General features: G+C 42.8%; 1 protein-coding gene across 3 annotated transcripts in view; it reads left to right on the forward strand.

The window, feature by feature from the left end:
• Usp13 (ubiquitin specific peptidase 13) overlaps positions 1-14,361 on the forward strand; it is a 104,811-nt gene that overhangs the window by 52,811 nt on the left and 37,639 nt on the right. For all 3 annotated transcript variants that reach the window (XM_047564019.1, XM_047564020.1, XM_047564021.1), the window contains exons 8-10: positions 482-669; positions 6,353-6,424; positions 6,783-6,876. In XM_047564019.1, coding sequence (XP_047419975.1) covers positions 482-669; positions 6,353-6,424; positions 6,783-6,876 — 354 coding nt within the window. The remainder of the gene's footprint in view (positions 1-481; positions 670-6,352; positions 6,425-6,782; positions 6,877-14,361) is intronic.

Raw genomic sequence — 14,361 nt, forward strand, 5'->3', positions numbered from 1 at the left:
ACTTTCTTGGGCACCTGCCTTTTCCCTTGCTTTCCTCTGTCCTTCTTTACACCTCCCTCCTCCAGCAGGGCGCTCCCAGGCCCCAGGTCTTACTTCACACCCTCTCCACTGCCTCACCTCTTCACTGCTGTTTTTTGTTGCTCCTTCCTGCTTCTCTTTGATTCCTATCTTTCATCCTCCTCCTATCTCTTTGCCTGTTCAATCTTTCTCTTTAAAAAATCTTCTTCATTATTTTTTTGGGATAAAATACGTGTAACATCAATCTGCCACCTTAGGCGTTTTTAAGCATACGGTTCTGCGGCATTAACTACAGCCCCACCATTGTGCAGTGGTCACCACCTCTCAGTGTCCTCTAACTAGATTTTTTTTTTAGTGGGAAAAATGGCAGGAAATATCCAATACGTTAGAAATAACTTATGGGACATGATCTTTGAATGGGAATCGCATTTAAAATTATCCTTCTTTCATGACTTGACCCCAGACAGAGAATGGGCTTCGGGACAATGACATCAAGCCCAGGGTCAGCGAATGGGAAGTGATCCAGGAGTCGGGGACGAAACTGAAGCCCATGTATGGCCCCGGGTACACGGGTCTGAAGAACCTGGGGAACAGCTGCTACCTCAGTTCAGTCATGCAGGCCGTCTTCAGCATCCCGGAATTCCAGAGAGCGTAAGTGCCTCCCAAGCAGAGGGGCCCTGGGAAGCCCATCTCCATCACCTTGGACCATCTGCCACCTCGTCTGTGGCATGACCTCCCATCCTGAGGCTGAGTGAGAACAGATGTTCTTACCAAATGTTATGGGATCAGACAGGATAAGGGGAACTTTGGAAACTGAAAAACCCCTACAAGTTTTGTTATATTAATTATGTCATCTGATATTAGACCATCACCCTGTGTGTCAAGAATATATTAATCATTAACCTTCCTGGCAAAGCTGCTGAATTCCTCCTATGGATGTGCTGAGACAGCCAGCGGTTTGTTTGTTCAGTCTTTCTCCTCTGGGGCAAGAGAGTTCCTTAATGACTTAGGATTTTCATTTTTTGCTACTCGAAAGTGTGGTTCAGAGACTGGTGCTATTCTGTGGATGGTGGGATGTGGGTCTGAGTTAAGTATGGAGACTGAGAGTTATCACTTAGAAATTTTCATAGTTAATTTTATATTGTCATGTCTTATAAGTGGCATTTCATTTTCCTGATTATTCATTTTTGTGGTACTTCTTAGAGGTATTGTCTGAGTTGGAAAAACCTGGCCCCTTTCCATGGACACTTTGGGAGGCACTGATTTTGGGTGCTTCCTAACTGTGCATGTACAAGGCTACCTTCCTTACCCCACACCTGGTGGCTCAGTAGCTATGGCTGTGGCCATTTTCTTTCTTGGGCTGTACTTAGAACAGGAAGCTGCAGAGCCCAGGAGCTACACCTGGTGCACTCAGTGGTGCACTTAGGGCTACTGCCTAAGTTTAGAAAATTACATCTAGTGTATTCCAGAGTGGGTAGGTTTCCACCTTAGTTCAAGTATGGAAGAGGACACGTGTGTTAGGGCAGATTGACAGGCAGAGGGCAGGCTAGGAATAGCATGGGGCACCTGGAGTTGAAATCCTAATGGCTCTAATGAGGGTTAATCAAAAGTATTTCAGATAACTGTTCTTTCATTGGTATTTGAAGACTTCTTGCCATTTGCTGGCTTTGAAAAATACATGGTCAATTTTCCACATTGATTTTTCGTGTTTTCTTCCAGCCAATGGAGTGAGTTCTGTTCTGCTCAGCAGAGTGCTGGGTGTGTGGGTGGGTCGATGGTAAATGAAAGGACATGGTTCCTGGCTCCAGGGAAGGCACAAAAAACAGACACTGCTTAAATAATCATAAAAACAACTGCATGGTTACAAATGTGGCACATTACATGAAGGGGAAGGGATGGAGGTGTCAGAGAGCTTTGAAGAGGGAACTCACCCCTGACAGATGTGCGGGAGGAGTGGAGGAGGGGTTAGAGGATTTGGGGCAAAGGGAAGAGCAAGTTTGAAGCCACCAGATGGGAAACTCTTTCCAGAGGCGGACATCCTATATAAATTTTTTTTTTTTAAATTCTTACCCATGGTCTCACATTTGTATTATTATTCATGGGACTGGGGAATAATGTAACTCCATCCTATGTGACTCATGCTCCAGGATCTTTTTTGGAAAAGTCGAAGGAATGTCCTTTTGGTTGATGTTTTGTCATCATTATTTCTTTTGAACTACAGTCGAAGAAACTTGTGTTTTTTTCTTACAAAACCCATCAGCATTTTTAGTGCTTTAAAATCTACAATTAACAACAACAAAATTTCTGACATGCCACTTGACAAAGAATTAACTTTCTGATTTTTTTAAAATGAAAAAAATTATCTCCTGTCTTTTTTCTTTCTGATTTAAGATTCGAATCTCTCTGTACTCTTGTTCCAAGAGTTTTGGAAACTTATTTCATATTATCCAATACTTTGTGTGCTATTTTCTAATTATTTACCATTTATGTTAGAACATGAGCAACTCCTCCTTATTGTTTTCATTGTTTGCCCAAATGCCCCTGGATTGGACTACGTGCTCTTCAAACCTCTTTTTCCTCAGCAGGTCAGTTCAGCTTAGCTGGGTCTAGGGCAGTGTCTCCATTTTGTAAGTGGAAAGAGTGACTCATAGAAAGATTAGATGACTTATGAACACCACAGTGTAATTCAGAAATGTCAGCCCGATTTCTTGATACCTTGTCTGCCACTGGTTTACATTTTAATATTATTCTCACCGAGGACCACATCTAGATAAACCAGTGTGCAACTTGAATAAGTTGGCCAGATTGTCAGTTGGCAAAGCTACCTATTTTCTTTGAGGATCCTTAGATTATGAACTGCAAGTGTACTTTGTATCTTAAACATTACCTAGCATTACTTCTGCATTTTAATTTATTTTTGTTGTAATGGATATGTCTTGTCAATTAGAAAAGGAATATAGATTGCTGGCAAAACGGACTTTTTGACAGTAAAGATTTACCCCCTGTAATGCTATGCTTCTCTACCAGTCTTGTCTTAAGCATAAACCTGTTCATCTTCCTGATGAGTTTTTGTCTTATCAGGTTTTGAGATGTGATAAAAACTGGATCATAGGCAAACTAAAGAGTTGGTCATGTTGTATATTATACAGAATTCATTACCATGGCCTCAGTATCTACATGGTTTAGCTCAGAGGTTTGATTTATCTGTTGTTTGGCTCTCTGTCCTTTGAAAACTTCTAGACAAAATTGTTGCCCTAGGGACACATTCAAGAGCTGGGACAAGGATAGGACTGATCTAGAGAAACTGACTTTGAGGTCGATACATAATCTGTGAAACAAAATCTGAGTTTGTGGACAGGAGGTGTCTTGAAGTTTCTAGTAGTTGAGGGATCCAGTTAGAGGTCATTGCTAACTACTAGTATGTTATGGCTTTCTTGTCAGGGTTTTGTTGCAATAATGCCTGTTAGTCTACTTTCTGTCACTGTGCACAATACCTGAGATAACCAACTGAAAAAGAGGAAAGGTTTATTTTGGTTCACAGTTTTGGAGGTTTAGTCCATGACCAATTGGCCCCATTGCTTTGGGCCTGTAATGGCACAGTACATCATAGTGAAGGCATGTGGAGGAGGCCCAGTTACCTTGTAGGTGGGAGACACAGAGAGAGAGAAAGGGGTGAGACAGGGTCCCACAATCCCCTTTAAGGGCACACCCCAGGGACCTAAATTTCTCCCACTAGGCCCTGACTTTTAAAGGTTCCACTGTCTCTCAACAAAGCTATGTGCTATGGGTTGAGGACCAAGCCTTCAACGCATGACCTTTGGGGGGACACATATCTAAACCATAGCAATGCCTTTTCTCTTTGGTTCTTGGTAGCTAGTTATAGAAATTGATTATGTGGTTACATGACATGAGTGTCTTTGTTCAACAAATACGTTTGGAAGCCGTTTACATTCAGATGCTATTCTAGTGCTGGAGCTGCAGTGATTTAGATAGGTATAGTCTGCCTTCAAAGAGATTGCCTTCCATTATGTAATCTTCAGGTAGACAGATAATAAAAAAGTAAATAAATTGTATAACTGCAAATAGTGAAGCATGCTAAGAAACTAAGAAGAAAGTCCACTGGGGCACGTGAGAGGGAGTTAGGAAGGGTGGCTTCTCTTTTGGCCGAGTCTGGGGAGGTGACTTTTGGCAGACCTGAGAAGGGGCTGCCAAGCAGCATCTGTGAAAAGAGTGACCCAAGAAAGAGACAGCAGATGGCCTGGCCATGGAGTACGAGTGAACCTGGAGTGCCCTGGGACAGCAGTGTGTTGGGGGGCAAATGGCCAGGGCATCGTGGGCAGGGGGAGAGTGGTGGCAGATGGAGTTGGAGAAGTGGACAGAATAGGGTGCGTGAAGGGCCACAGGAAGGGATCTGTTTCTGGACTCTTCTTCCTAGATCTTTCAGGCTTGGGTGGTCAGGCCCTGGAGGGGGAAAGAACAGTGCACAGTGGCGGGTGTGAAATAGGAAATGGACTGAGCATGCTCTGTCAGGATGCAGCAGTCGCGAAGGGCTGTGGGCTGCCCAAGGCTGAGTGGGCAGGTCAGGCACGGCCAGCAGAGGGCTGCAGAGCCTTGGAGCCAGGCTGCTGGGGGCCACTCTGGGCTCAGGCACTTACTCTCTGAGTGACTTGGAAGCTGCCTAATAGATTTGTATCCCAGTTTCTCATCTCTCAAATGGGATAATGGTAATAACAGTCCCTTCCTCAGATGGTTGTAATGAGGACTCAAGTAGCTAATATAGGAAGCCCTTGAGAAACAGTAGTCACTGCATTTATTTATTCATTTTGAGATTATTGGAACAATTCCTAATGTTAAAGAAAAAAGACATGAATGCTGGTTAAGATGGTAAGCAGACTTAATTCAAGAGAGGCTGTGGTGATAGGCAAAGGGACCACTGCCGCAGGTCCTTCAGTCAGTCAGCAGTCGGACTCAATGTCCACTCCACTCCAGGGAGGGCAAGTAGGGATTTGTAACCAAGCGGGGGCAGGGGAGGATCAGTGGATGGAGCATTACTAAGGGGGATCCTCAAGGGTAAGGGACTTCTGGCCAAGCTGTCTTGATAGGATTATTGCTGGAGATGGCTCAGGGTGGTCAGGTACTAAAGTGGGGATTTTCACTAAATGGACTTAGCAGGAGTCTCACTCAAAATAGGTTCCACAGGGACAGTCAGGGAAGCTCTAGGTTGATCCAGCCAGGCAGAGGACTCAGAGGAGCATGGCTAAAGTTTTGGTCAAAGGGGAGAGTGGTCTCTAACTTAGGATGGAGACAGTTGGAATCATGTAGGGAACTATTTTTTTAATTAAACAAATTTTTTTAGTTGTAGATGGACACAATGCCTGTATTTTATGTGATGCCGAGGATCAAACCCAGTGCCTCACATGTGCTAGGCAAGCACTCTATCCCTGAGCCACACCCGAGTCCCTCATGTGGGGAACTTTTAAAGGAACTGTAAATCCCAAGCCTCAATCTCCAGCGAAGAAATCAGAACATGTAGGGATGACTTTGACTTTGGAAATTTTTAAATTTTTACCTTTTTTGTACTGGGGATAAATCCCTACCTCTTTTTATTTTTATTTTTATTTTTTAGGTACCAGGGATTGAATTCAAGGGCACTTAACCACTGAACTGCATCCCCAGCCCTTTTTAATATTTTATTTAGTGACAGGGTCTCACTGAGGTGCTTAAGGCCTCGCTAAGTTGCTGAGGCTGGCTTTGAACTTGCAATCCTCCTGCCTTAGCCTCTTAAATTGCTGGGATTTCAGGTGTGCAACACCGTGCCTAGCTGACTTGATAATTAAAAAGAAAAAGACAACAAAAAACAAAAACTCTGTACATGATGTTGATTTGTAACCAGGATTGAGGCCCACTGATAGCAACATCAGTGTTTCAGGAAGGTTTTTTTTTTTTTTTTGGGGGGTGCTGGGGATCGAACCCAGGGCCTTGTGCTGACAAGGCAAGCACTCTACCGACTGAGCTATCTCTCCAGCCCCTCAGGAAGGTTCTTGAGTTTGGCAGTTGAGAGATCTCAGGGAAAACTGTTTTCAGGTGGTTTGATTTTTTAAAAAATCTTTATGTTAGCCTTTATTGTTATCTCTCTCTCTCTCTCTCTCTCTCTCTCTCTTTCTCTCTTTATGGTGCTGGGGCTCAAACCCAAGGCCTCATGCAGGCCAGGCAGCTACTCTATCACTGATGGTTTGATTTTAACAGGAAGGCAGGAAGGTCTTTGAGAGAATGAGGGCTTGTATCAGTTCTGTTCTTAATTCCTATGTTTTGATTATTGTTTGTCATTTCCTAGGTATGTAGGAAACCTTCCAAGAATATTTGACTACTCACCCTTAGATCCAACACAAGATTTCAACACACAGATGTAAGTGCCAGATTATGTTCTTTTTGAAAAAGTATCCCATCCAGTGTTCATAGTGCTTATTGCTGGTTTGCAGAATGAAAGACAATTCTTTTTTCTTCTTTAATTCTTGTATATTTTAAGTGCTCTAAAATCATGTGTTACCTTTATGAGAAGAAACGAATAAAGTATATAAAGTACTGAGGAAAATATAAAAATGTAATCAGAAGCAAGCAAGACAAATAAAGAAGTTATTTGTGAGCAATCAAGAGAAAATGCTCCACCTCAAAGTAGCTGTATTTGTCAGAATTCAGAGGTAATTTAAATATCTCTCTGGGAAGAAAACAGTGACCTCTTTGCTTTTGTGTCTCTTCCTGGTCAGGACTAAGTTAGGACATGGACTTCTCTCGGGCCAGTATTCAAAGCCTCCAGTGAAATCGGAGCTCATTGAGCAGGTGATGAAGGAGGAGCACAAGGTACGTGTCCTGGGTGTGCCTCGTGGGTGTGTGGGGAAGGGGGACCTTCTACCAGCCAGAAGGTGGGTTTCTTTTTTTAAAAATTTGTTCTAATTAGTTATACATGACAATAGAATACATGTTGATACATCATACATAAATGGAGTATAACTTCTCATTCTTCTGGCTGTACATAATGTAAAATAACACCAGTTGTGTAATCATATATGCACATAGGGTAATAATGTCTGGTTCAGTCTACTATCATCCCTACCCCCACACCCGCTTCCCTTCCTTCACTCCCCTCTGCCTAACTCAAAGTACCCCTATTCTTTCCTAGCCTCTACCCCCTTACTGTGAATTAGCTGCATATCAGAGAAAACATTCAGTCTTCGGTTTTTTGGGATTGGCTTATTTCGCTTAGCATGATATTCTCCAGCTCCATCCATTTACTGGCAAATGCCATAATTTCATTCTTCTTTAAGGCCAAGTAATATTCCGTTGTGTATATATACCACATTTCAGAAGGTGGGTTTCTTATGCTTAGGCAAATGGTGCCTGCAAATTAGGAAGTTGTCAGAATAGCAGTCTCATTTCATAGTGAGTGGTGCCTGTCTATGTGTTCTTACAAATTGTGATAGCCAGATTATGTCCTTTGTAGGAAAACGATGGAACTGGAGAACATCACATTAAACAAAATAAGCCAGACTCAGAAAGTCAAGGGTTGTATGTTTTCTCTCATACGTGGAAACCAGAGAGGATAAAAGGAAAGAAAGGGATCTCATAATAATGGGGAGACCAGTAGGTTAGAGGAAGGTGATCATGGGAAGGGAGGATGGGAGGGCAAGGGGTGAGACTGGGGAATAAAATTGATCAAAGTATGTTATATGCATGTGTGAATATGCCACAATGAAACTCACTATTTTGTATAATTATTATGCACCAATAAAAAATAAAGTTGTAATAGCCAGGCACAGTGGTGCACTCCTATAATTCCAGCTACTCTGGAGGCTGAGGCAAGAGGATTGCAAATTCAAGGCCAGCCGCGACAACTTAGTGAGACTATGTCACAAAATAAAAAATAAAAATGAAAAAAAGGACTGGGGATATAGATTAGTGGTAGAGTACTTGCCTACCTGTCTTCACTCTCTAGTACTGGAAAAGAAAAAATGTGATAGCAATAGCTGGTGTCAGGGTTTCTCCATACAGACCATACGTATGTGCCATCCTTAATGATCTTCAGAAATGATGTTCATCATAAAGCTGAGATAGAAGGAATAAACCTTATAACAATATAACATTGCCCCCCAAGTAGCACAGTCTTGGCCCTTACAGTGTTCTCCTGATCTTTGGCTTTGTTTGCTTGAGTTTCTCAAAAGGCTAGTTGTTAAACAAAATCACACAGGTTCCTCAGCCTCTCCCCAGACCTGAGGATTCAGAATTTCTAGGGAGGGCTGGGTGGCCTCATTTCTGTTAAGTGGTTGCACGGTTTTTAATGTACACTCAAGTAGGAGAAACTCCATTGACCAGTCACTACTGAGTGACAGAATGATTGGAAGATGGACTTGATCTCCCAACACCAGACCTGAGCTCCATGTGCCTGCACAGTGGGCCACTCCCTGGGCTTCTCTGATGCACAGCTCCAGGGGCTGCTGCTTTATAGCCTGATCTTTGTCTATAGTGCCCTTGGAATTGTGCAGTGCATGACTGACAGTTGATTTCAGCACCCTTGGCTCCTATTGCTGCGAGTGACCTGAGTAAAATGCGTGCCCCTTCACCACCTGCTGTCCCTTTGGAGTGCCCTGTCTCAGCATTTGACCTCTGTGCTCCCATCTTAAGTTGGTCATCCTTAACTAATGCCTGTAGACTGGAAGCAAGAATTGAGTGAGCACTCTCTTGTTCATTTGAAGCTAGCTGCTTGTGGATATGGGGCAAGCAAGGGAAGGAAGGCTCTGAGGGGAACACGGAGTGGCAGTGTTTCGGGATGGGGAGAAGGAAGTGAAGAGGGTGAGAGGGAAACAGACATTCTGGATGGCAAGCCCAGGAGGTCACGGGGTGGGAAGAGCTTTGCTTCTCAGATTGCCTTGTTACCCAGCACTGCAAGATGACAGGTTTCTTTTTCTTTTCTTTTTTAAAATTTGTTCTATTTGGTTATACATGATGGCAGACTGCATTTTGATTCATTGTACATAAATGAGGTACAGCTTTTCATTTTTCTGGTTGCACAAGATGTAGAGTCACTCCGTTCGTGTAATCATACATGTACGTAGGGTGATGATGTCTGTCTCATTCCACTATCTTTCCTTGCCCCTGCTCCCTTTCCTTCCCTCATTTCCCTCTACACAATCCAGCCTTCCTCCAGTCTTCCCTTACCCATTCCCCTTATGTATCATTATCACTTATCAGAGAAAACATTTGGCCTTTGGTTTTTGGGGGGTTGGCTTATCTCACTTAGCATGGTATTTTCCAGCTCCATCCATTTGCCTGAAAATGTCATAATTTCATTCTCCTTTATGGCTGAGTAATATTCCATTGTGTATATATACCACAGTTTCTTTATCCATTCATTTATTGAAGGGCATCTAGGTTGGTTCCACAATCTAGCTATTGTGAACTGAGCAGCTATAAATATTGATGTGGTTGCAGTTGATGGGTTTCTTTTCCACCAGAGGGAGTGAGACCCTCTTCTGGGATGCAGTGGAGGAGATGGTTCTCATTTGACATTCTAAAATGTGAAAATAAAAATCAATTTAGTGGTATTTGTAAAATTTGGTTTGGTTACTATTATAATGTCCTTTTATGCTGGTAAAAAAAATGGTTCTTATAAGAGCAAGGCACATGATTCATTCATTCTAGAAATGATGACAGCTTAGAGGTCTGGTCTTTCTTCCTGCAGAGGGGTCAGTGGCTATCGTGCGGTTGTTCTGTGGATTCCAGGGGTCGGTCTGAGTCTGGCGGGAGACCATCTGACTTGAGGCGTGGGACCTCAGCACTCGGGCCATGTGTGGCCACACGTGTGTCTTTTTGTCTCACACCTTCCCAGCTTTCTGAACCGCCCAGAGCCTCTGGCAGTCTCAGTCCCACATGGCAGCTGGAGTCCCACTCTGCCCTCCCTTCACGTGGAACACACAGTCCCCAGCTGGCTCCAGTTCCTTTGTGGCTTGTGACCTGGCTGGTACCGTGGGTATTTGCGTTTGTGACCTTTGGTCTAGATGACTTATCAAGTGCTTCCGAGTGTTGAGGCGCCTTGATCTCGTGTGTGGTCTTGACAAAAGAATCCAAGTGTGATCAGAGCCCATGGCACATCCCGGCACGGAGGGTCAGGCCTGTCCCACGAGGGAGGACACGAGTGGGTCTTCAGTCCCCGCCCCACTAAGCTTCCTCTAACATTCGAAGTAGAGATTGAGTTGATCTCTGTGGTCCTGTGGGTGTCTGTTTTAAGCTGTTACTCGAAGAGACAAATAACCCATAGCAGAAATCTCTACTCCCCTCTGCAGGGGATGGAATTATTTTCTGAGGCATCAAGAGTTTTCACTGGGAATTTGTTTCGAAGGAATCAGTTTGTGAGACTCTTCCTTTTCTCAGGTGTCAGGAGCCCGTTGGTCAGGTGGTCCTGTCCCAGGCCTCTGGTGTTTGTGACTTAGAGATTAACCTGAAATGCTCCATAAGAGGAAAGAAGATGCACTGAAGCAAAGAAGGGTTAGATTATGAGAGGAATGTGTGGTGAAAGAGAGAGCATGAGAGACAGGTCTGAGCCTTTGGCAGAAAAGCCTTTTCGCAGGGCCACCAGCAGCCATGGTACCGACAACTGGCATCACATTGAGCTTGCAAAGGGCCGGGCTCTTTCTCTGTGTTCACGGATGCTGGAAGTGATGCAGAGGACTCTTGTCTGAAGTTAGCTGTCGAGCAGCAGAGCTGGGAGTCTCACCAAGTGATCTGGCTCCCGGGGCTGTGCTTTTGGCCACTTCTTTCTCCTGTTTCCCCGACGGTTGCTTCAGGATTTGTTTTAGGTTTGCTGTGTCTCTGTGTGAGGCTGGTAGTGGGTGGATGACAAAATGGGGCATTTTAAGTTTGCAAGTTAACAGGTAGTTCAATAGGGTGGGTTTATCACCCCGGTCTCGTAACTTGTGTCATTTCTGGAACATATACTTCCTGATATTAAATTAGTCTGCTATGAAATAAAGTGAAAGTTAGTGCTTAATATACGCTTGCATAATAAATATTTTTGTCTATAAAAAAGACGTGCAGTATTTGTAGTGGGCACTGACCAATTCGTTGAATTGATTTTTTTTTTCTTTTTGGTGCTGTGGATTGAATCCAGGGTCTTGTGCCTACCAAGCAGGCACTCTACCACCGAGCTACACCCTCAGTCCTATTGAATTGACTTTTAAGATAAAATTGCATTTGCAGTAGAAAATACTTTATCATTAAAGAAAAGGAGTCTTTATTTTTCCACCTGAGGCGGGAAGATTGCTTGAGCCTAAGAGTTCAAGGTCAGCTTGGGCAACATGATAAGACCCATATTAAAAAAAATTATACATATATATATATATATATATATTCTTCATCTTTATGCATATTAAAGCAGTGCTTTCAAACATTTTAAAGTAAAATACTCTAACTTCTTTCTCCTTCTGAAGATAACGTATTTTACATAACTGTGTATTCTCATAAACAGTATTTCTTAAGCATCAGTTTATTTGGGTGTCCACCTAAGTGATCCTTAACACAGAACTGCTGGTCTCAGCTTCTTATCAACATGCGATGACCAGTGTTCTACTTTGAGGTGATATAACTTAAGCTCTAAACATAAGACTTTGTTTTCACTAGACTCTGTTTTCCTAGTTTGGACAAATAGAACATTTCTAATTTACCTTTGGAAATATGAATAGTACTTTGGGAGCTTTGGGGTTTGGATGTAGGGTAGGAGCTAGTGGTCTAGGGTTTAAGGTTTATTAAGATTAAAAGCTTAAATCCACAGAGTTCTTCCACCTATGTTTGGGGGACCGGCTGAGATGTGTTTATCTCCTTTTTGTTCCTTTGTCTTATAAATATCTGTGCAAGCATTGCTCTAATGTGCTAAAAATCTTAATCTTGCTGCTTGCTGATTAATTAAAGCAGTAGGCTCACGGGAGCATGAGTGGCTAGCATCTGCCTGTCTGCCTGGTGCGCCGTGTTAAACAGAAAGTCCTGTGTAAGCTTTTGGGAGAGATTCTGAACACCGTAGTCTTCTCTCTAATTTTAGCTGATCGTTTTTGCAATTGCTGATGGAGAAAGTAAGTACAGTATCCTATTAATATGACAGGTTCCCTAGGCGGTTGCTATTTTGGAGACTATTTGGGCCTCCCTGTTATAAAGTGACTCAGAACTAGCCTTTGCTTCAGGTGTCCTAAGAACCAGCTCACCAGTGAGTGCATCCTCTCAGAAGGCAGATATGAGTCATGGTCGGTTTGGGCCTCTCTCGTTCATCTTGTGTGTTAGGTTCCATGGGGACACTCAGGATGTCACTGACGTGCTGTCAAGTAGGAAACATGCTTCTCTAGCTCGATTCTTTGGTTTTTATTTTAGCTTTTAAGGAACTATCTTATACAGAGCCTAACCCCTTTTTTTTTCAAAGAAAAATTCTTTTAATTTGCATACATACATAAAAGTGGAGAGCAAAGTATAATGAATTTCCAAAGTATAATGAATCTCAGCAGCTTCACTAGCTCAGTAATTGCTGGACAGGCCATTCTGCCAATCTGGTTTCATCGATCTTCTAAACTTTCCCCTTCCTCCTTTACTCTTCTTCTTTCCCTTCTCTTCCTTTCCTTCAGTAATTTAATATAAAATCCATACATCCTCCTCTTCAGCTGTAAGTATTTAGTATCCATTTACAACTATAATACCTTTTTTTTTCATTTACCATAAATTTCATTGAAAGTGTTAAAGATCACTTAAAGTGTTAAAGGATTAACAATCCTTCCTGAATCTATCATCTAATACCTAATCTATTACATGATTGATATTAATACGAAGACTTTTTCTGCAATGGTAATACAGATATCTTTTTCCAAAGTTCCCTCCCTCTTCCTTTTGCAAACTGTTGATTTGTTGAAGAAACTGGATCATCTGCCCTCAATACCTTGAGGTATTGCTCAACCTGTATTTCTTACAAGCTGGTAGATAGGTCTGGAGGCTTGATTAGATTCAGGCTCAACTTTTTTTAGAGCCTGACTTCCTGGTATCGAGATGAGAATTGAACATAGCCATAGTTGAGCCTTGGGGTAAGTAGAACCTTCCCTCTGAAGTCCAAGATATGATGGGTGTGGGGCATGGGTGTAGGCAGATGGGGCCAGCGGATGTTCAAGGCATGCAGCATGGAGTCGCTGAGTTTAAGCTCAAACGCTCAAACCCAGCTGCAAACCCCAGAAGCTGGTCTGTACCTCTTCCTACCTAGAAGGAGGTACATCTCTCTAGGTAGGAAGCTTTTCAAATAAATTCCATGAGATCACCTGTTCTCAAACAATCACTGGACTATTGAACAAGGATGAAGAAAGGTCAGTTGAGGGAAACAAAGAAATAGATGAGCAGAGAAGAGGTATAGGAGGGCAATGAATGAAACTGGGCTACAGGGCTGGTGTTTGTCACTATGGTCTGTAATGAAACTTCTCCTCTCAGTTGTGCCACCACTTGGTGGCACAGAGGAGCAACTAGCTCTCCTGAATTAACTGACTTGTTGAATTTTCCAAAGCAACTCCTTTCTGTGGTCTGTGTTGGGAGCCACATCACACTTGAATCACAGCTAGACATAATGCCAGCAGTGGCAGGCAGCGAATGCATGCTTGTGTTAGTGCCTAAACAGAAAGTGCACAAATGGGAAAAGGTGTATCCCACGTGGTGCCTCTGTGCTGCCAAGAGTGGAGAAATAATTACTGGACTGGACTGTAATGCTGGGTTTGAAGAAGACTTTTCCAGAGTCCAGGATATACAGTCTTCTCTTCTTGGCAGCTAGGTGGATGGACTCAGTGATGAAAGCGAGGCACAGAGGAACCAGGAATAGCATTGGGACACTAGAAAAAGAGAATGGAGAGACTTGTCTAGCTAGGCAACCCTGAACCAGTTGCTTAATACTTCTGTGCCTCTGTTTCTCCTTCTGTCAAGTGGAGATAATAGTCATCATCACCTCTTGGGATTGAAAAAGATAAGCAAAATATGCAAATACAATGTTAAGAATTGTGCCTGGTACCCAGTAATTATTTTATCCAAGCACCTGGAATAGCATCTGACATTTTCTAGTATTTATTAAGTATCTGTTGAATGAATTTGTATAAGTATTAGCCATTATGCCAAGATAAGGCATCATCTTGCATGCTTGTATCAGCTGATGCTACCAGTAAGAAAGTAGGACTTTTCCATAGTTTTCAGGGGGTGTGTAAAACAGGTAGTAAAATTAATTGAGTCAGGAATAAATTGGTCTTTGCCCGGCATTGGAAGCACATTGAAGCCATGTAAGCATGTAAGCTG

This window comes from Sciurus carolinensis, chromosome 9 (assembly GCF_902686445.1).
Source record: "Sciurus carolinensis chromosome 9, mSciCar1.2, whole genome shotgun sequence".
Classification (NCBI taxonomy): domain Eukaryota; kingdom Metazoa; phylum Chordata; class Mammalia; order Rodentia; family Sciuridae; genus Sciurus; species Sciurus carolinensis.